The sequence below is a fragment of the Dicentrarchus labrax genome, unplaced genomic scaffold (assembly GCF_905237075.1).
Source record: "Dicentrarchus labrax unplaced genomic scaffold, dlabrax2021, whole genome shotgun sequence".
NCBI lineage: Eukaryota > Metazoa > Chordata > Actinopteri > Moronidae > Dicentrarchus > Dicentrarchus labrax.
The window spans coordinates 14,077,149-14,099,172 of NW_026136709.1; the positions used below are offsets into that span (position 1 = coordinate 14,077,149).

The following is a 22,024-nucleotide window of genomic DNA, read 5'->3' on the forward strand; positions in this document are numbered from 1 at the left end:
GGATTTGGGACCCATTTATAGAATACAATAAAGCTACAGCCCTTGCACCCTCCTGAATGTAACTCCACATGTAGTGATTCATTTTTAATTATCTATCTCTGCCTTTGTACCTTAATAGCCAATGACAATGAGATAAACCTTTACTTTGTTCACGTTTGTCGATGTTTTTCTTTTTGTATTGCTCTGCAGCTGTTCTGTATGTAAAAAAAGCCAATAAAAATATGTTAAAAAAGAAATTAAGTATTTTGCACTATAACTTATAATAAAAACATGAATTAAAATGATTGATTTTTCCATGTATTTCACACACAGAGGCAGAACTGACTTTATTTACTTTTTGTACTGTTCTGCATGTAAAAAAAACACAAATGAGTGATTTCTCTAAAGAAATGTGTTTTTCAGGACACAAAGAGGCAGAACTGACTGTATTTCCTTTATATTTAGCACAGTTAGTGACTGAAGCCCCACTGCACGGAGCTCCGGTGTGTATCTATACACATGGCCGTCCTGTAGGTGTCCTGGGCGGGGAGAGTCCTCCTCATTTGACGTCAGGAGGAACAACCGTCGGGGGAGGAAGAGCTACAGGACGTCTTCCTCAACAACCTGGACGTCGAGGAGTCCGGACCCTTGAACCACAGACGGATTCAGCTCCAGCTGCTGTTATTCTGGTAACTTCCACAACGAGAAGCTCCGACGATAAAACTCACCGGATACGACCGCAGTCAGCAGGAGGAAGACTTCCGGCGGTGGGGGAATCGTTGCAGTCGATATTTACTCGAAAGCATCGGCATGTAGCAGCTCGGTGTTCAGGTATGTTAAAGCTTTTATGATTTGAGATGTGTGTGTGTTTTTACATGTAAGATTTGTTTGACACACACAGCGTATAAACGTGTGGGCAGGTGTGATAATAATAATAATAATAATAAGCTCTCTGGGGTTTGAACGTGAACGCCACAAAAACACACACATGTATAAGAGCAAATACATTGTTCTGCTCATATTATTATAAGTGCTGTAAACTATTATGACGTTACTTCACTTGATCCCTTTATACAAACAGGTTTAGAGGCAAATACCGTACAAATGTAGGCTGTTTGATTTGTTTTCTCGGTGTCCTTCCTGTTGTTAAAATAAAGTTGTCAATTGTGCTTTCAAATTTTTTTTTTTCAAATTTTCAAATATATTTTTATATACATAAATCACAGAAGCTGCAATTTACAATAATATATATAATCGCAATATAATGTTTTTACCTTAAAGTCTTTGTGTATACATTTATTAGCCTTAACTAACATAACTGGTTCCTGGAGTCTTTGCTGGTTGCCAGGCAACCCCACAGTGACAATAAAAGTGTGTAAAACCACTACTAGTTTTATGAATTTAACAAACTGTATATATTTCATTAATTACTGAGTGTTAAATGTGTTAGCAGGCATATTTCTTTTTACATTTGTACAGAGCCAGGCTAGCTGTTTACCTTTGTTTCCAGTCTTTATGCTTGGCTAAACCAGCTGGGTGTAAGATTCACATTTAAACAGATTTGAGAGTGGTATCCATTTTCTAATCTAAACACTCAGCAAGAAAGGGATTAAGTGTATTTCTCAAAATGTCGGATTATTTCTTTAACATCAGCAGTGTTGAGCCCGTCCACATTTGTTCTGACTTCATTGCAGTTTTCCCTCATGTAAATGTGGTTACTCTGGCATATGAACATAATTACAGGCTGCCACTAATGATTCTTTTCATAATTAATCTGCTGATAGTTTTCTTCATTAAACGATGAATTGTTTGGTGTATGAAATGTCTGAAAATAGACAAAACCACCACAAGATATATAAAAAAAGCAGCAAATTGGAAGTAGCATTTTATCTAAACAGTTTTGACTCTTTTTTTAAAAATAGATTAATCAACTAATTATATGAACTCAAAGCAATATGTCCCAATTCTTAATCCCACTTAAAAAGCTACAGCCATCCTGCATTACATTTTATAAGCTTTTTTAATGTCCTGCAAGTCAAAACTACTGCATACCACAGAACATCCCTCAGTGTTACAACAGGACATAAAACTGCTGAGCACCACAGTCACGCTATGAATCCTTGCTGCAGTATTAGGTTTTTTTTTTTTTGTCAGGGAGCAGATGTGCCAGTTGGTGCCACACACACACACACACACACACACACACACACACACACACACACACACACACACACACACACACACACACACACACACACACACACACACACACACACACACACACACACACACACACACTAATCAGTACATGTAGCCCAATCTGTCTTCTCTTTAGGCCCTTACAGACTTAGCTTCAAGGCTGCCTGGAAGGACTCACCAGTGAGAAATTGGGTGACCTTTCCTGACCCAGATTTCCTCTTTACCCTGCTAGTTTGATCAGTGGCTGAATAAAAACAACACACCATGTCATTCTTTGATTTATTGCTAATCAGAGACTCATCAGCCAATAGAGCCAGATCCCCCCCTAGGGAGAGGTTTAACTGAGTTTAAGGATTAATCCCACTTAGTGGTTCACTGGGGTATCGTCAGTCTTGCTTTCTGTGATGAAGGGAACACTGAATTGTTATAAATGTTGCCACTGCCTCACCTCTGCCCACATCCATCTGTACCATCTAGATGAGCTAGCCGGCTGCAGTGGTGGGGCCGTTCAGTTGCTGTAAATCATTGAAACATGACAGATGTGTGACAGATGTGAGGTGGGGTGGGTAGGGTCAAATGAGCAGGGTCTGCTTTGACGTGTTATGTGGTGAAAATCTGTTTGGAAGCACTCCACCTTCTAAAACTCTAAAGCTGCTTTATGAAAAAGGACATTTCAACAAAGTGGGCTTTTAGAGGTGTTTACACTTCACTCCTTGTCTCTTATCTGCCACTTTTCTTGTCTCTGAACGCAAATGCGCCCACAAGCTGAGCTAGTAATGGTTCCAATAAACTTTTCTGATAGGCTGTAAGGCTGTCCGTCATGAAGAAGCGAGCCACCAAGGTGCCGGAGGCGGAGGAGATCTTGTGCTGCTGTGAATATGTGAACAGACTCGGAGAGCGCAGCCATGTAGCAGCCTGCTGCTGTGACTGCGAAGACCTGGATGACGCCTGTGACAGGTGAGAGACATTAAACTGAATAACTCTGGGGCTGTGACTAAGGATTCTTTTCAATTGACTTGAATTTAATGGAGCGATTTAAGAGGCTGGAACCATCAAATGTTTGACATTAATACAACAATTGGGACTTTTTTCTGCTCAGGTTTCTGAAGAGGGAGCCTCAGAAGGCTGAATCCTTGGCACAGGTGGCTGCAGTTGTTTCAGACCGCGTTCGTGTGCCTTGGCTGTGGGGTGGAGCCCGAAGAGTGGAGCTGTCCGTCATCCCTCCTCTTATTCTCCTTCCTGTCCTGCTCCACCTCGCTGCCCTCCACTTCCTGCTCGGCATCGTGGTTCTGACAGCTCTACCCGGGCTGGTGCTGTGGTACTACTATTTCACCCACCGCAAGAAAGGACGGACACTCTTCTTCCTGAGCTTGGCCCTCTTCTCCCTGGGGTACATGTACTACTTGTTCATCACCGAGGTGCTTCCAAGTGGGAATGTTGGTCAGGTGGAGGTAACCGTGGTAACCATAGGGGTCATACTCACCCTGGTAGCCCTTATCCACACCAAGAGAGAACCCGGCATCGTGCGGCCACACCAAGAGTCCGTCCACAGCACAGTGACGTATTACAGCCCTCTGGCAGACAGAGACCCTGCCGTCAACGGGGGGAGGCAGGATGTGACGATGACGGTAGCCAACCGGGCGATATCGTCGTTGGAGCAGGCGGTGGAGCTGAAGGAAAGTAGCCGGAGGAACTGGTGTCCGGTGTGCAGGGTGGTGCGGCCCCCAAGGGCGGGACATTGTCGGATCTGTGGTGTCTGCGTGCTGCGTCTCGACCACCACTGTGTCTGGTGGGTTCCACTAAAACGCCTCTCACTCGGCCTGTCATCTCTGTTTCTTCCACTTCGTCTCACATCTCAAACACTGAAGTTGTCTTGTTTGTCCCCTGCTTGTCTTTTCTTTTCAATAAATCTAAAAAAAACATCCTTTTTAATTTTCAAAACAATGCCGTAAGTCTTTCTTTCCAGGATTCAGGTGTTTGTCCAGTTAACACCTGCTGTGTCTTTATTGACCATATTTCTATGTTGTGTTTAGTGCACATCACACACTTACATTAAGTACAGCTACAAGTTCCTTGCTATCACCCACTCCTGTGCTTATATGTGTGGTCCTGCATGTGTGTAGTTGTAACCCTGGGGTCTCAGTACAATGTTTTGTCTGCCTGTGTGTGTACTGTGTTTGTGCGTCTCCCTCCGTTGGTGCCCTGGTAGGATAAACAGCTGTGTGGGGCAGGCCAATCACCGCAGCTTCCTGCTTACACTCGTCCTCTTCCTGTTGACGTCCCTGTACGGGATCAGCCTGGTACTGCAGAGTGTGTGTCCGAAACAACACCACCTCACTGCCCTGTTCTACTGCCCGGGGGTCTACGACCAGTACAGGTACTGAGAGAAATATTTTGGACAGTTTTGGTGAGCACTGGTGTCTATGTGTGTTGCTTTTGCTTCCATTCATTGTTACCAGGCCAGATGGTTGTTACATTTTGAACCGTTAAAATATAAATGTAAAGATGAGAAGAAATGATAAAACATTAAAATCCACACTAATATTAGCGGTAAATATAAATATGTAACCGATATATCAATATCAGTGTAGATGGCAGCCAACAAGTAACAAGAAATGTACAGTAATGCAAAAATAACTACTATAACAATTTTGTAGTATTTTTCAACTCTAAGTAAAATTTGATGCTCAGTGGATATCTTTTTATATTCTTTCGTAACCAAATGTATGGCATCTTTTATAAAAAATCTGTTGGTTAAAAAATGTGTAATTTTTTATATTTTGGGAAAATATGTTTATTCACTTTCTTGCTGAGAATTAGATAAGAGGATTGATACTACACCGAAACTAGCAGCAGCAGCCAGTTGGCTTAGCTCAGCACAAAGACTGTAAATGGGGAAACATAATCCCCTTTAAAACCACACCTTGTTGTTTCTAAATTTCAGTTTGTGTACAGATTAAACACACAGGATGTTACGTGTGAATTAAGTATGTTAAAGAGGTCCTGGTAGTCAGATTAGTTATGTTTGGACAGGGCCAGCTGTTTCCAGTCTTTAAGCTAAGCTAAGCAGCTGCTGCTGGCACTAACTACATATTTACTGTACAGATATGAGAATGGTATAATCCTCTTATCTAAGTCTTGGCAAGTGAACAAGAATAAATCCCAAAAAGTCAAACTATGTTTTTATGCATTAATAGCAATGATTAACAGTGAAATTGGCCTAAAAAATTTTCTAATATTAAAATGTAGAGTAGCTGCCAAAAACTTAAAATGGCCGTTGTTTGGTTGCTCGTTGATGTTCAGAATACATTAATAGGAATGTAAAGAACATCTTTATTTTCCTCCAAAACCACACATTTTTATTTTAAGTGCATTTTTGCCTCTATTGGATAGTGACCGATGGTGAGGGAGACATGCAACAAAGGTTGCCGTCTGGAATCAAGCTGGCGACAGTTGCGAGCGACCGTGGGGGATGTGTTGTAACCATTAGGCTACTAAGTCTTTCTACACTACTACTCCATACTCTATATGTGTGTACATCCACAGTTCAGATCAAACCCATGGAGACAGGAAATGGCAGCTGGCCTTTTAAGCAGCAATCAACAGCAAAAATCTTTTCTTTTAACTGAAGCGCTGTGCAGCAATTTGACTTTTTTTCCAGAATTAACTAAATTAGTTGGTGTGAGGTTATTGCATATTGCATAGGGCTTTTTTCAGTGTAGTTTTGAATCAGTTTCACAGAACACCTTACAGTGTTTCCTATCGAGCTGTTGGAGAAAGACTCACTGTTTTTGCTCGGAGCAATGAGAGAGTGGTAAATGATCTGCTCTGGCACTGCAGTAGGCGTCGCACACTTAAAATATGCCTTCAGAACAACTATCTGAACCTCAGACTACTGAACATACAACTTGTCTGAATTGCTATCATGCCCCGAATATGTAAAAATAAGTTCTTTTAACTGTGATCTCTCCATTAACAGCTTTTAAACTTGTCACACAGCACATTTTATAATTGTATTCGCAGGTTTATATTAAAATTGAATTAAATTAGATTTATTTTGTCAGTGTCCCATTTACACTGTATTTAATTATTGTTGCTTATAATCAAGTGATGGGCATGTTTTATACCTCCAATGACAAAAAGAGTCTTACTGCTGATTTATACAAACAGTAACAACCTTGCAAGCACTTAGGTTGTTCAGTACATCCTGTCTGTGCTGCGTTTCATTGTTTTATCTTTTTTCTCACCGTGTGTGTTCCAGCACTGCACTTTGCTTCACCTGTGCGTGGTACAGCAGTATTGTGACTGGAGGGCTGCTACACCTGCTGATGGTGCAGGTGATCAACGTGAGCTACAACGTGACCGAGCGTGAGGCACGCATCGCCCTGCGAGACAAAACCGCTCGCAGCGCCTTCTGGGGACTCGTTGTGGATACAGGCGTCTACTCCAGAGGTTTCCGTGGGAACTGGGCAGAGTTCATGACCATGGGAGACAAACTGAACCCTCCCTCTCCAACCCCAACGGATCTGGTGTAAGAGACTGTTACGCAACTGATTTAAAAAATGAGTTTGGAGCTTATGGCTGCTGTTCTGTTTATGTCCATTGGATGGCAGCATGGCTCCTCTCACTCAGATTCAACGTTAATGGCTGGCCTCTGCTTGGCAGCAAACCTGAGAGCTGCCACAACGGATATCAATGGGTTACTGCAACTACTGAGTTGCCCTGACTTTGACACAGCAATAACTACAAACCCCAATAAGATACATTTACTGCCATAAATGTCACTGACAACTGGCATCTCGTCTATGCAGCTATATCCAATCACTGACCTTTAATCTCCTTCCACTGCTGCCTCATTTCACTTCTCACCAGTCTCTCAGCCAGGGACGTTGTTTCAGCTAAAGCCGAGGCATGGCAGTGGATGTAATATGCTACTGAGAATGTTTTAATGGACATATAGCTCTCTCTCACATTCACAATGCCTAATGGTATGACTGTATCTATTTTTGTGTGTGTTTCAGCACCCTTATCATTAATCGTTTGTTTAAACAAAAATAGAGTAATGCTTTGGATTACAATAATATATTTAAATTCATAGGTTTGCAGGAAAAACACTGACAATGACAGACATCATTTGTTCAGGCTGTGAGGCACTTATCTAAAGTAGCTGGGCAAAACAACATATTGTCGAAAATCATGGTGGAACTCATCTTCACTGACCTGAATAATGTGGACCTATCAGAGGTCTATTTTCTTCTCATAGACAAATAGCATGAATCAGTGCATATTGTACATACAGTAGATGCATAGAATAACCATACATTGCAATGCTTTCAGTTTCAGTAAGTGCTACATGAAGTCCACGTTGCCTCTCAAACAGGTCTCTCTTTTTTTATGGGGCACTGCATCCGTGGTCACACAGTTCACAGGTCCAATAGCACACAATGAAACAGCAATCAGTGCCGAGCCTTCAGACAACCCAACATATTAAATCATGTCTGTATTGTAACATCAATACAATTTGACAAAGGCAACAAAGGTTAGCTATTGTACAATTCAACAAATAGCATCAGGCTGCTGTGGGCGATTATTTCCTCTTTGCACAGCACAACAGTTAGTCAGACGGAGGAAGATAAATCCATCCTCTTACCTTCTGGTGCTGTAGGCTGCTAGTTGTTTAGTCTATAACAGGGAAGCGTCTGGGTCTCAACAGGGCAAAGTCTGTCACCAGATCATCCACGTTTAATGTCTTTACCAGTGTAGTTCTACAGCCATAAGCATGAGGTGGGTCAATCTGTCATCACTCATGGCTGTACTGAGCAGACTTATTGGACGCTGTAGAAAAAGGCAACGTTGATGCAGAACAGAATGTGAGAGTGCATGTCATCCTCATCATTATTTAAGGCAATACAAGTGTAATTAGTTTATTATTTATTTATTTATTTTTATAACTAATAACTAACTATAACTAATTTCATGGTATGGCAGCTGCCATATCTTGCTATACACAACTGACGCCTATGCTCTTGGTTTAACAAATATCACTGTTTCCTTCCAGCTGACTGTCTTCCCCGTACTTGAACATTGTCTTTATGTCTCCTCTGTATCCTAGTGCCTTGCTGGGAGTCGACATACAAGAAAAATGTGAGATTGAGTAATCTGTTGACGTCTCTGGAGTTGGTCAGTCCGTCTACATTACGTGGGCTGAACGTCATTTCAAGGAGGATCTTTCTGCACTCAACACCTCCCTTGTCCTCCACAAACACTCATCCACAGTGTTGACCTTGTGAAATGTGTCATGGATATTTATCACAAATGAAAAAATGAAACATCTCAGCAGAAGCCACATAATCAGGCTAATTAAAGTACAGTGTGTCCTTGCATTCAACATAATGAATGATTGGGTAGTCTGAATATGAGTAGTAACTTTTCAAAATGAACCAAACAGTTCTTGAAATATGAAAAAAAAAGCAAATAAACCAATACACATTAATGTTGAGAGGTTTCAGTGCTTTCCACTACTGCTGCTTTTATTAGTCCACAAAGTGATTGAAAGCTTTTTTTGGAATCCTAAAACTTGTTTTGGTCCAGTTGTGTGTTTTATTTATTTATATTAAATAAATGTGAGAAATGTGCCTGTGTATGTGTGTCTGTAGGGTCCTCTCCAGAGTTGTTGAGATCTGTGTGTGTCGTCTGTATGGCTATGCAGTTTGTTTCCTACAGTGACAGTTTCTCCCAGAGGCTTTACAGTGGATGGGAGCCGAAATCAGGCAGAACCTCAGTCACTTTCCGCCCCAGCTTCTCCCGCCGCTCCTCCTTCTTTCTTTCCCTGCGCAGCAGATATGGAAGCTGCCCCCAGGCCAGGAAACATCGCCGCAGCACCCGTCTGAAGTGCAGGCAGATGGAGGGACAGAGGGGAACAGTGCAAGTGAGCAATAAGAAACCGAATTATAGAGACCTGTGGGTTGACAACACCTAATGAGTTTTCACACAACATTACTGAGGGCTCACTGACAATGGCAGCTGGGCAACCAGTGGGAATTCACCTGCAGGCTGTGGTCATGTAGCTGACCTCTCTGGAGAAGCTGAAGTTTATAAACACTCACATTTTGTGGCAATGACAGTGACATCTTTAAATTAGACCATTGCCACAGAAATCATTAATCCTGGCTAAAATGGGAAGCTGAAGACCACATAATAATGATGTTAATAAGCATAATCAAAAGCAGAAGTGTGTGTTGATTTAAAATTTATATTTTATAGAAAACATTTTTGCTAAACTATTTAAATGCAAATTAGAAAAATTGAACAGACTTTTTTTAGCCGTGCTAATGGCATGGCTCTAAGGCCTGTCAGTCCATCACTTTGTTCCAGACTGAAATATCTAATTAATTATGCAGTGGATTGTAATTATATTAAGTTCACATATCCATATTGATCACATATCCCTGATTTTTCCTCTAGCACCACCAGCAGGTCAAAGTTTGCATTTATCCAGTGAATTATTAACATTCATGGTTCCAGGAAGATGAATACTAATGTCTTTGATGTTCCCTCCAGCACCATTTCTGGATTTAAGGTAAAATGTTCCCAAAACTATTGGCTGGATTGTGATGAACCTTCGTACAGACATTAACGTCCCCCTCAGGATGAACTGTAATGAGTTTGGTGAATCCTCTGAATTTTTATCTTGTGCTACCAGTAGGTCATTTTTTGAATTTGTCCAATACTTCAATTTATGACCAAATACCTGGAAAAGTAATGACATTCACAACAGCCCTTGGCTGTGCTTTTAGTGATAATTAAACTAAGATGGTGAACTTGATAGACATTACACCTGCTAAACATGTAAGCATTGTCATTGTGAGCATTGCAATGCTGCCTGGAAGAATTTGAGCTTATGGTGGCTATTCTGTTTATGACTACTGGATAAAAACAAACAGACTAATATGGAGAACACAGTAAACTAAAACAGCTAAACATCATTGTAAGCATGCTCAGAATTTAGAGTCATTCACAGAGGCGCTGTTTTTAGAACCCCATATTACCTATACTTAAAATGAATCGAGTATGAGGTCGCTACAAAAGGGTAGTATTGCAGAAAATACTTTTTGATTACCCGGGGCTAGAGACCAGTCAGATTACAAACATTACGATATGCCAGCTAGTTTAGCCACATTTAAGTTTCTACCTGAGCAGCAGAACACCATAATTGACTCCATTAATCATAATATGAAGAGACATTTACAGCTAACAGCAGATATTGTATGGGACACTTCATTGGAGTTACGGAGATGATGGTGTAATTTACAATCTAATGCACAGTGGAGAAGACGATGCACGGCTGAAGCTCTCATATCTGTAAATGTTCAGTGGAACTGGTTCTGCTCAAGAATACATGTTCCAGTGTCTAACCTTTATCTTCATGAATCAACCACCATAAGAAAGTCTGAACTTTCTTTATAGCATTAGCCTTAAAGTGTCTATACAGTTAAAATTAATTTTATGTCTTACAGGAATTCACAGCATTATATTTTTGGGCAAACTGTTCTGCTCATAATTACAGTTTTACAAGCTGTTACATTTAATTGAACACCCTGTTAGATGGCTATCTTAGTGGGGGGAAGACAATGCAGCATCCATACAGGGAACATATGGGAAAGTCACGGGTACAGACCTGTTATTGTGCTCCTGAGCCAGCTCCTGACGGTCCCACTCCACCAGCCTCTCCTGGGTCACATGGTCCAGCAGTGCCAGCAGAAACCTCCTCATAGTGCGAGTGCGATAGAAACGCTCGGCTCTCTCCTCTTGAATCATCCGCCAGTCCTTTAGCTGAGACAGACAACAGTCACTCAAAGATAAGGACAATCTGAAAGTGTATCACTGATCTGTAGTAAACTAATTATTTAAGTCGCTTTATTAACTTCTTTTAAACATGGAGTATGCTGTAACTTTAAGCTGTAAAATCCACGACAAAATGCCAATTGCAAGTTAATCAGTAAGTTTAAGCTTAAACAAGAAAATAAATAGAAAACGGTCTATACTTTTTTTTATCTTAAAGACTGGGCACCTAAAACTTAATTGAGTGCAGTTAGGGGTTGCTGTAAGTCACTAGCAGAAGATGGGGAGAAAACTGTGTCTGCGTCTGTATACACACTCTTTTCCAGCAGCTTAAGCTCCTCCGAAGCAAGAAGTGCTGGTGCAGTTGGTCAGCAGAAGCTTCTTTCTCAGACAAGGACTCTCTTGATGATTGCTGCCAGCCTAGCGTGCACCGCCTCAGGAGGAAGAGATTGTGGTGACTCTCGGCCAGCTGGCGGGCATTGAAAAGAAAAGCACAGATCAACACTGATGAATGCATCCAAACTCAATCATATGTGCCAGGTTGAAACAATGGAGTGGTGTTAAACGATGAAACGCCTATCTGTGACTGAAACCCACATTTAACAGAGGGGATTTATGGCTGTGAAACATGTATGTGCACATGAGTTTTTGCATTTCATGTGGTTCTGTGCAAATGAATCGTGTGGATGGTGGGAATAAGTGTGTTTTTGTAGCTTTTGCCTTTGGGAGGTTTTATTTTCCTGCTGTATTTTTACCAGACCAATTTGTTCATTTTGTTCACAATTATCGGTCGATTAAATCGGGGTTGCCAGTGGATACACAGTACCAGTGGACAGCTATTAATAAGATGGAGAGATGGGGAGAAAAAAAAGCATCCAAGCAAGGAATAATAAATACAGAATGAAAAAAATGATACATAAATAATTGTCAGCCAAGGTAAAGATTGTATTAATTATGACGGTATTAAGAAGTTACTATTGTTTAAGTTACTCAAAATACTATTGGTTAAAAAGCTTTCCCAGTGTTTTGAATGCATCTAAGCTGTTTCTGCCTCTTCAGTCAAGGCGACTGCAATGCCATAATCAAGACAATGAAAAAAAAAGCACGTATAATCCTCTTTGTATTGCTAAAATTTCAGACTGCTTCTTAGTATGAGAATAAAGGGATGCATTATGTCCACCAACGGTAATTTATAAATAAACACACAAGTGGCTGCCTCTAACCCAGATAGCAGATGCACATGCTGTACTGGATGTGCTCCTTTTAATGTTCAAACAAGTCTATAACCGAGGAGGCTTTTTATTATTCAAATCCGTGATGTTTACCAGAACTTGGATTTATACCATTGAAGGTCAAAATTCTTCCCTTTTTCCTTATTGTAATTCTCTTGTAGGAGCATGTGTGATAATGGAAAGCCTAAAACGCTGCAGTTTCCTGTTCAAATAGGATTTTTTTGTGCACTCTTCATAGTTAAAGCCAGAATCAATAGCACCACCTGGGTTTGTAAAGTGTGGAGTGAGGGCAGGCAGGACTTGGATGAAAACACTCTCTATGTTTCTGTAGCAGCTGACAGCCTGAAATTGACAAGACAGGTGCTTTACCTGCATGTTGGCTTGTCTGAGCTGAATGAGGCGTTTCCATGGTGCCAGGCCTCGCCGTAGCAGTAAGTTTCTGTCGTAGTGTTGACGGGCCAGCTTCATGAGCTCCTGTTGCCGTTTCAGCTGCCTCTGTTTTTCCTCTTCCCTCTACACACACAGAAAGTGACTCAGTGTTACTCACAGGAGAGCACTGCTTCCTTTATTCTGACTCATGTCTTTGTGAACAACCATGAAATATGAAACACATTTCACCTCTCTTTCCAGCCTTTTCTCCTCCTTCTTCTTTTCTGCTGCTTTGCGTTTCTCCTCCTCCTCCTCCCTCTGCCTCTGCTCCTCAGCTGCTTTCATCTCAGCCTGAAAAGTTGCATTTTGTATTTTTTTCAGACAGTAACAACTTGCTAGTTATCCTACAAAACAGCTTGTTGGTCCGGAAAACAAGTCCTCAATCTTTTACCAGTTTTTCCTCTTCCTTCTTTCTCTTGAGTTCCTCGATTTCCTTCCTTCGCTCTGCGCGTTGGCGTGCGCGGGCCTCCATGGCTTCAGTGAGAGGGAGAGAGGTGAGTTGAGCGCAAGGTATTCTTTTGTGGTATGAACAGAATCTCAGGGGTGTATATGTGGATGTTAATGTATGCTTCATATTCTGAGCACTATGAGCGCTATAGGACTGTGCTAGGACTATAGACCTGTAGGGTCATGCAATTTTCTTGACAAAAGAGCTACAGCATTCTGTCGCCATATGTTTGGAAGAAGATATGAAGCTGCTAAATATGTTTATATTTAAATTTGTGTATGTCATCCTCTACTGCTATGCAGCTGAACTTGCAGACTGACCTGTGATGATTGGATGAAGGCACGTCTGGCGTGTGACAGCTTTCCTCGGAGGTGCACAGAGACTGTCAGGTTCTCCAGTAACTCTCGGTGCCCTGCAACAATCACAGCCGGTAGGACCAAAACAAAGACCCGTCATAACTCTGTCTGCACATTCACATCCTCCTGATCCTTGCCTGGCAAATTTTACTCAGACAGGTATGGACTTCAGGCAAACTCAACCGACATGCATCCTACTGTCCATAAATCTATAAATGACTTTCTGTTTTACTCAAGAAACTGTGTTCAAGGTTGTATGGACTTCTTGAAAAGTGTATTTAATCTGTTATGACATAAATATATAATTATATAAGGAATTAATGTTCAAAATATTAAACTTTTGCACAACCTTCCTGCTCCTCTGTTCTCTCTAAGCCTCAAAATCCTTCTGTAGCTGATCACTTTCTTTGTATCTACTCCTATGTGATTTGTACTTAATGCGGAAAGCTATTAACGCATAATGACTTTTACCCCAATTCACCTGGGTGTTGCTCCTGAAAACAAGTGCCTGCACTATAATAGACATTAGTTCAAAAGGGTATTATTTCTTTAAAGATACTTTCAACCCCTGATTAGCCACTGAGGTGTGCACAGGCGATGACCCACCAGCTTCTTCTGCCATTAGTCTGCATTGTAGAAAGAGATGTGAGCTGATCTAAGTGATTATTCATCATCTAAAAGAGAGTTTTAGAACTAACAGCACATGTGGGGCATGCAGAGATATGGAGACAGTCTTACAATGTACTGTCCCGAGGGAGAGAGGCAACAAACAGTATGTACAAGAATATATATAGGTATACAGTAGTGTAACCCCTAGAGGCACATACTACTCACATATCCCTACACTAATTTGTAACCTTTTCACATTATTTGGTCTTTTCTATACTATCTTTACTATCTGAGCTTGTAATAAATCTATCATAATGTGCAAAGATCTACATCCAGATCCACTCGACCAATTTCTAAATGGTTTAATTTAGTGTATTACAGAGTTAACATGAACATTTTGACTGATATACACTGAATGGTGATCTCTCCCTGACCTAAATTAAACTAAATATTTGCTGCTGATAATTGTACCATTTCTAATAAGTCAACCTTTATAAAAAAGCTTCATAAGTTGTAACTAGTGGCTTTACAGTTACAACAGTTAAAAAAATATTTACTGATGCATATAAATCAGTTTTAGGCCATTACTGAGCCATAGACCATTTGAAATCTAACTTTCTAAAAAAGTGCTGCAGGACATCTGGATACCTGTTTATTAGCTATTTATTCATACTTATAACTGCAGACTTAATGTATTAGTGTGCAAACTCTTAATTAACCACTTATTAAAATATTATTATTATATATTAACCTTTTTTTCTGGCTTATCAGAAAGTAAGAAACTCCTGACCCTAAAACCTTTATAACTGCAGAATTGTTGGTTTATTACCCTTAATTAATGACATAATGATATGTTGTAATGATATAAACATTTATATGTGCTACCTTAATGGTTTATCAGAAAGTGAGAAACTCACTCAGAGGAGATTTTTAACGAAACGGCAGACCAAAAGCACAGCGGGCCTTACCTCTGCTCTGTGGGGTCAACCTTATGGCTCTTTGGTCTCGTGTCTCTCAGCACTGACAGCTGGGTGAGCTGTGCGGTTCTCTCCATTTCCAGCTCCAGGCCCGCCACGCTCTGCTCCTCCCTCAACCGGGCAATTTGCTCTTGCTGCTCCTTCAACAGCTTCCTCTGCTGCGTGATGATCTGCTGCTGGATGGCGTGTCTGTTCTCAAACCTGCCACCCGGCGACACCGCCCTTTTTGAACAGGTGACGCCACCGCCCTCGCCTCTCTGCCGTGTCGCGTGGAGCTCAGCGGCAGTCGGTGCTGCATGGCGTCGGGTCACCTGCCATGGCTGAGTGGGCTGGGCCGCAGAGCCCACAGGGGTCTTGTTCTGATGTACTGCAGAGCTCTCTGGGGCTAAAGTGCCTGACCTGTGGTGATCTTCCTACAGAGAAGGAAATAGATTTGAAGATGATATTCTATATAAAATAATAAAACCTGCCCTTAGGTCTAAGTCTACAAAACGCTTAAGGGGAATATTAAAGATACAGTAGCAAAGTCCTTAATCTTTACTGAACTCCAGGAATCCTGATATATAAGCAGCAGGGGCCTGATAGTGAGTATGGCCTCTTTATTGACCCCTCCACCATGAACTCCTCCAACTTCATCTCCTGTTCCGTTTCTTCCGTCCCTCGAGCTCTGTTCCACTATTCTACGCCTCTTATTTCTCTCTCGCATTCTTTCCATCTGCTCTATACCTTCCCGCCCTCTATATGTACACCTCCCCTTCTTTTCTGCTCTCACACTGTTGTGAATATTTCAGCAGGAAAAAGTTTTTTTCCCTGGTTGAACTGAGAAGGGTCGTCCCATGCAAAGATAAGATTTGTTTTTTGATTTTTTATTCAGTTTAGTTCCAAACTTATTTATTGCCTCAGTAATTAGGCTTTTAGCATCGCCTGCCAGGGATAGGGGTTGATGTTTTAGTCATGATTTCACTTAAAATTTTGATTTGTCAGGTTTTTTTCAGTGGAAAACATTAACAAAAGAGAGTTAACATTTGAATGAATCTCTGTGCATTGCTGTTGCTGCTATGAGGATTTGTGAATGCACCGCTAACCTTTTCTGTGCTCTCTGGCTGGTAAGATGCCTCAGGCGGGGCCGTTACTGGCTGATAAGTTGGCGTTTCTGTTGCCTTGAGTTTGCCTGTCGATGCAGCGTTAATTAAGGCGGACATCTTGCGCCGGGTCTCCTGCTGCTGGGCCAAAAGCTCTCGTTGTTCTTTCTCCATCCGACACCATAGCTGCCACTCATTCAGACATCGCCGTAGCAACCGCCTCCGGTCACTCTCTACAGCCAGCTGGCATTGTCTGGAAGAGGTAACAGATATGATCGTATTTTTAACACTCAATTATTGCTCAATCAGGGTAATAAGATCAAAACCAATGACTGTCTTTGAGGAATGCCATCACATCTAATAGTCTAATTTTAAAGGTATTATAGGTAGTAGCTACATAGTGTTATTTGTAGTAAAAGACTTACTATACAATAACAGGTTGGCTGGGCCCTTTAACATAATTTCTTTTAGATTCTTGCCTGTTTTCAGCCCGTAGCTCCTGCTCTGTTCTTGCCACCTCTCGCTGCCTTTGTGCTGCCCACACCACTGCCCTCCACGCTCGCCATGCTCTCAGCTGCCTCTTCCAGTCACAGAGGGCCATGGCCTTACCCAAACGTAGCCTTCGGTCCAACACCACTGCATACCATCCAGAGAAATGCCTCTGCAGGCACTGAAACATGCAAACATGCAGGCCCATAAGTTCTAAACTTTACATTCTGTATTAACCTGCAAATACACCCACACACACACAGTGTACCAACCAACCTTGAGATTACGCATGTGAACCTTGGTTTGAATTTTCTGTTGGTTATAAAGTCGCTGTGTATCCAGCTGCTGCTGTTTTGTGGGATGTGGAGGAGCTGACTGAAGGCTTCTGGGTGCCCTCCGACCTTCCACTCCCTCCCTTTCTCTGGGGAATAAACATGCAGGGGAACATAAATAATTGCAGTCATCCTCAGAAGGTGCAGTAAATAAACCTTTAAAAAAAGAATAATAATGGACCTAAAAAATATATAAAAAACACTCACATCTAAGTTATTACTACACGAAACAAATAAGACACACACACAAACGTATCTGATGTTCTTTCCATAATTGTATACCGTATCTCCTGGAATCAACCTAATTGGTTATTTTTCTCTTGCTAACCTCTGTTCTTAAAGTCAAAACTGAGAATGTAGCACACACACATATTTCCAGGATGTCCTTTAAATACAAACATAAAACATTTTATGTATACACTTTGTATAATGTATAAATATACTTTTTTAAAATAAATGCTCCCTTTGAACAAGTTTCAAAATACAGAAACATATAAGTATATAAACAGTATGGGATCGTGTGCCCATCGCAGGACCCACTGCAGTTCGCATATCAGCCTGATGTGGGGATTGATGATGCAATCATCTACCTGCTGGAGAAGGCCTATTCCTCCCTGGACAGACCTGACACCTCAGTCAGCATCATGTTCTTCAAATTCTCCAGCACCTTCAACACCATCCAGCCCAGACTGCTGAAGGCCAAACTGGAGAACACGCAGGTGGGTGCTCCCCTCATCACATGGGTCGATGACTATCTGACGGGCAGACCGCAGTTTGTGAGATTGCAGAACTGTGTGTCTGACCGTCTGATTAGTAACATCGGGGCCCCCCAGGGAACTATACTGTCTCCCTTCCTCTTCACCACCTACACTGCTGACTTTAAGTACTGCACTGAGTCGTGTCATCTGCAGAATACTCTGATGACACGGCCATTGTGGGGTGTGTTGAGGGTGGGGGAGGGGAGGCTGAGTACAGGGACCTGGTTGATCACTTTGTGAAGTGGTGTGGGGAGAACCACCTGCAAAAAAAAAAAATAAATGCGACCATGTGACCCTTTAAGCCAATCACCTGCCAACTCCTGTATATAAAGGACATGACATCTTCGACATGGCCAGAATAAATTGGTGAAATTTAGATTAGTCAGCTTTGTCCTGGAAATCTGTGTGTGTGCTACCATTTTTGCCTTTGGGTATTCAACATTTGAACTTATAATATATTCAGGAGTTTGTATTCAATAGAGAATATTGTTTTGTTTATCGTCTCTTTAACCTTTAAGTCCTTACTCCTACTGCTTTGATCAAAGGATGTTCATGATGAAAGTAACCTCAGGACCCAGTTGTGATAAAGAAAAGCTACTATACACATTGGGAGAGATTACACAACAGTGTCATCATGCTGGCCAGAGGCTTCTATATTCTCTCCAGGGACACTTCAATAATAGTTGTTTGGGTCAGGGAGCTGCCTTATCATAGACTCACTAGGTTACCATTAATCCATCCAATCCACTATAGGGAGGTGGAGCAGACAAGATCACATTAGATGTAATCAGACAGAAAGGGTCATTTCAGATATAGGTGATAGTCGTAATCACTTCAACAGAGGCGAGTGGTTTCTGTGGATACCATACCTCTGTCGAACCAGTTGTTCCAGGCCTCTCCTCTCCTCCATCTGACGGCGCAGTCTCACCATCTCCTGCTGCACCATCTCCTCCTGCCTCCGTGCCTCCTGCTTCTTCCTTATCTCCTCCTCCCGCTCCCTCCTCTTTGCTTCCTCTTTGACACCCCGCTGAGCCTCCCTCTCCCTCTGTTGCCTCTGCCTCTCAGCCTCCCGCCGCGCTCTGTTCTCCCGCACCTTCAGTGGCAATCAGCAGCAATTAGGGTAATTGAGAACAAACCTTCTAGTTGATTCGCTCGATGTGAGATTCCCAAACCACAGCATTCACTTTGGTTACATACCTGCAGGTGTCGTGCTTCCATGGTGACCACTGGGTCTCTGAACTTCTTTCTTGTTTGTCCAACATCCAGCGCCAGTTCCTCCATCACCCCAGAGTCCAACACCTCTTGCTCCATCAGGTCCTGTAGGAAGCTGTTAACAGCGCTGTGCTCTTCCTCCTCAGCCAGGCAGTTGTACAGCTCTAAGTGTTGGAAAGTATTATATCACAACTGAGGAGCAGTTTTTAAAAGAATCGTACCAGTAATTGTATATGTTTTGTTCCATTAACTGAAAATCATCTGTACACTTTAAATTGGTGCTGACCGTCTTGCATAAGTATACAATTAGTTTTAAGGTCGATTTCTTTGCCTTTAGGGAAACATCCAACATTAAGAAGTCACTCAGGAAAAACCATTGCATTCACAAGTTCTGTTGGAGGAATATAAAACACAAAATACCAAAAGACATGACATTTGGTAACCTCTTGGGTTCAAAACATTGCTGTTTGGCTTTCAAGTCTTGAATTTGAAGCTATAAATGCACCAACAAAGAAGAGAACAAAAGAAAATGTCCTGAGTCACAACTGCATTAATACACTATAACATAACTTTGACAAAAGGAAAGTTAATAAAGTATTCACTGTGATAAATTTCTAATAATTACAATTTGAAAACCTATGATAATCTTTGTAAAAAATGGTTAGTGTAGATTAAATAATCTGTAGTTAATGCGTTAAAATATGCAAAACCACCGGCATGGTCTGTAACTTATAATGTTACCTGGAGCATATGACTATAGTAAGCAGTTGGTAGATAGTGACTTACATTTAAATTTGTTTAGGTTTTGGTCAAAATGAGACATCGAAAGTCACGCTTATGTTACTTTTTGTGTGAACCCAATAATATATATTTTATATACCTTGTATAAATACATATTGTACAACAATCTTAATCTTGATTCAATCTTAAGTGTAGATGATCCCCAAAAATGAAAATTCATGAATGTCAATCAACATGCCTTGGGTTGGAAGAAGGCGGACACTGACCTGTTGATCCCTGTTTGTAGTTTGGAGTTAAGGGTTACATAATAATGACTGATTGTTCCTTTGGGGTGAACTACTCCTTTAAAGATGTGCTGCATCAACCTTCAAAGTATTAAAACTACAAATCCTAGCTTTGATTCATTAGTCCATTATTTATTTTGGCTTTTGATGTCTAATGTAAACCTCCTTACATTATGGCCAGGGAAGTCAAATTTAAGCTGGTCTTGATTATTTAAAATATTGAGCCTGTGGTTACGTGGATAGGTAACACGGTTTTCCTCCTTGTTTTTGTACCATCAAAGTTGCTGTAGCTCAGGGCGGTGGGTTGAGCATTAGCCAAAGAAACAGGCCTTCTTCTCTCAGCGGAGCACATCGAGTCATCGTCCTCCTCCATCTCCAGCTCCAGACGCAATTTACTGTTCAGCCAATCACCAAGAAGAGCCTGAGCTGCAACACAAATATCATTGTTCAGCCTGCAGCTGCACTGGCTTAACTCAATATTATATAGGTAGTGCTTCTCCAGAGACACCTCTTATTTTTTTCATGTCCTGACCTACCTTCACTATAAGCGTCATCGTGGTCTCTTAGCTGGTCAGAGCTTTGCAAAGCTACCGATGTTTCTGAGTGAGGTCTCTTGTGGGAGAAGACTTCAGATACAGCAAACTCTGAAGCCGTCTCAACTCGCTGAGGACAAGGAAACAGCCAAACAGATGTACGGATGAACCTAACATTTATTATCAATTAATGTGATGATTATTTGGTCTCATTGTTTATTCTGTGACTGGCAGAAAATACTCGAAATTAAGAAATCAGTCCAAGGTAACTGGTTGCTTAGTTTACCAAGAATCAACAACCCAAAGGAATTCAGTTTACAGTGGAATAAAAACATGAATTATGAAAGCACCAGCACATTCGTCCTCCTCACCTTCCTCCACTGATCGATATCACCATTCTTCACATGCGTCTGTTCATGAAAGAAAAACAAGTGTAAGCTGTTTGCAAGAGAGACCATGAAAACGCTGGTGTCATGGTCACCTTCGCCTGCTTGAAAATGACAAACCAAGCTCACAACACACCTTGAGCTGTGGACACAATGTGCAAATTGAGGGCTGAACCAGTGCCTGATGTCTGTGGATTATTTCACAGGAAAAGCTTAGGCATTGCCTTAAATCAGCAGATTACTTCAAAATCATTTCCCAGACGTCTTAAAAAGTCAGCGCTTCACTAGCAGCGACTCAGCTATCTCTGTCTCAGGCTGCAGGCATGTGAGTATCTGAGAAAGGCCATCTGTTTGACATTTAACCGTCCCCTGACATGAGCCATGCCTTCATAAATAGTAGTAACCCTGATGTGCTGCTCCTTCATTCATAAATCCAGTTATGTTTTACCTCTCTAGGGGATTTGATAATCCTGGAGGAATGGTCTGGAAAAGTAAAAATTGACTGAAAAAATATTGAATGTTTTCCCTTCAGATAAGGTACCTTGGATTTTATTTTTTTTTTTATCTAGAATACACAGCCACAGTTTACTACCTTTTTCCAATTATTATAGAAGCAGTATACCTCTCAGTCCAAACACTAAACTTACCTTATTTATGTTACTCTTGCCGAGCCTCCTCCATCTAAACAGATGAGGATTGTGACCTGGGGACGTCATTATTTGTTTGTTAATAGTCCTTTACCTCTGCTACTATAATGTAACCCCAATTAAATACTACGGTGTCCTCTTCAACCAACTACAAAAGCGAACTATTTCAAATTTATATGCACAAAAAGGCTTCAGTACAAAGAGCCCTCGCAAAAACACCTGTACACAGAACTGCCATCAATTTGAATCACATAGGATTCTGGGTAATGTAGTAGATTTACAAGTTTTCTTAGATAGTCGCCTCGTCAACGAAGCTTTTCTGAACTACATGTCCCACCAGACTTTGTTTGTGGTTCAGGCGTCTCTCTGGTAACCATAGCAACATCGTTCACTTCTAAAGGAGCCAAACTTGAGTTTAAAAAAAGGATTTAAAACGTTGAAGTAAAATCAGTGATATCAGATAACACTAGTTGTTTTATAGTTTGTGTAA

General features: G+C 41.3%; 2 protein-coding genes and 1 long non-coding RNA gene across 4 annotated transcripts; 2 read left to right on the top strand and 1 right to left on the bottom strand.

The window, feature by feature from the left end:
• Window positions 1-533: 533 nt before the first annotated feature.
• zdhhc23b (zinc finger DHHC-type palmitoyltransferase 23b) lies at window positions 534-8,813 on the top strand. 2 transcript variants are annotated; one of them, XR_007886044.1, is made up of 6 exons: window positions 534-810; window positions 2,981-3,135; window positions 3,278-3,967; window positions 4,388-4,555; window positions 6,440-7,166; window positions 8,291-8,813. XR_007886044.1 is itself a non-coding variant. In XM_051410444.1 (6 exons), exons 2-6 carry the CDS (start codon window positions 2,999-3,001, stop codon window positions 8,334-8,336), a joined length of 1,311 nt encoding a protein of 436 aa, XP_051266404.1. In that variant the 5' UTR covers window positions 535-810; window positions 2,981-2,998; the 3' UTR covers window positions 8,337-8,813. The 2 variants fall into 2 exon arrangements, 1 of the variants encoding a protein (XP_051266404.1); XM_051410444.1 differs by having other exon boundaries at window positions 535-810; window positions 6,440-6,709.
• Window positions 7,245-21,798, bottom strand: ccdc191 (coiled-coil domain containing 191). Its single transcript, XM_051410441.1, has 17 exons — window positions 21,535-21,798; window positions 20,873-20,911; window positions 20,505-20,631; window positions 20,242-20,394; window positions 18,929-19,107; window positions 18,601-18,824; window positions 16,918-17,062; window positions 16,632-16,822; window positions 16,156-16,405; window positions 15,062-15,483; window positions 13,449-13,540; window positions 13,072-13,154; window positions 12,870-12,971; window positions 12,621-12,764; window positions 11,336-11,488; window positions 10,856-11,010; window positions 7,245-9,064 (listed from the first exon to the last, which is right to left on the bottom strand). The coding sequence occupies exons 1-17, from the start codon at window positions 21,601-21,603 to the stop codon at window positions 8,923-8,925; spliced, it is 2,670 nt and encodes an 889-aa protein (XP_051266401.1). The 5' UTR covers window positions 21,604-21,798; the 3' UTR covers window positions 7,245-8,922.
• On the top strand, window positions 12,966-13,833 carry LOC127369260 (uncharacterized). The gene is made up of 2 exons (XR_007886045.1): window positions 12,966-13,174; window positions 13,431-13,833. It is a non-coding gene; the product is annotated as an uncharacterized LOC127369260 (long non-coding RNA).
• Window positions 21,799-22,024: the final 226 nt, after the last annotated feature.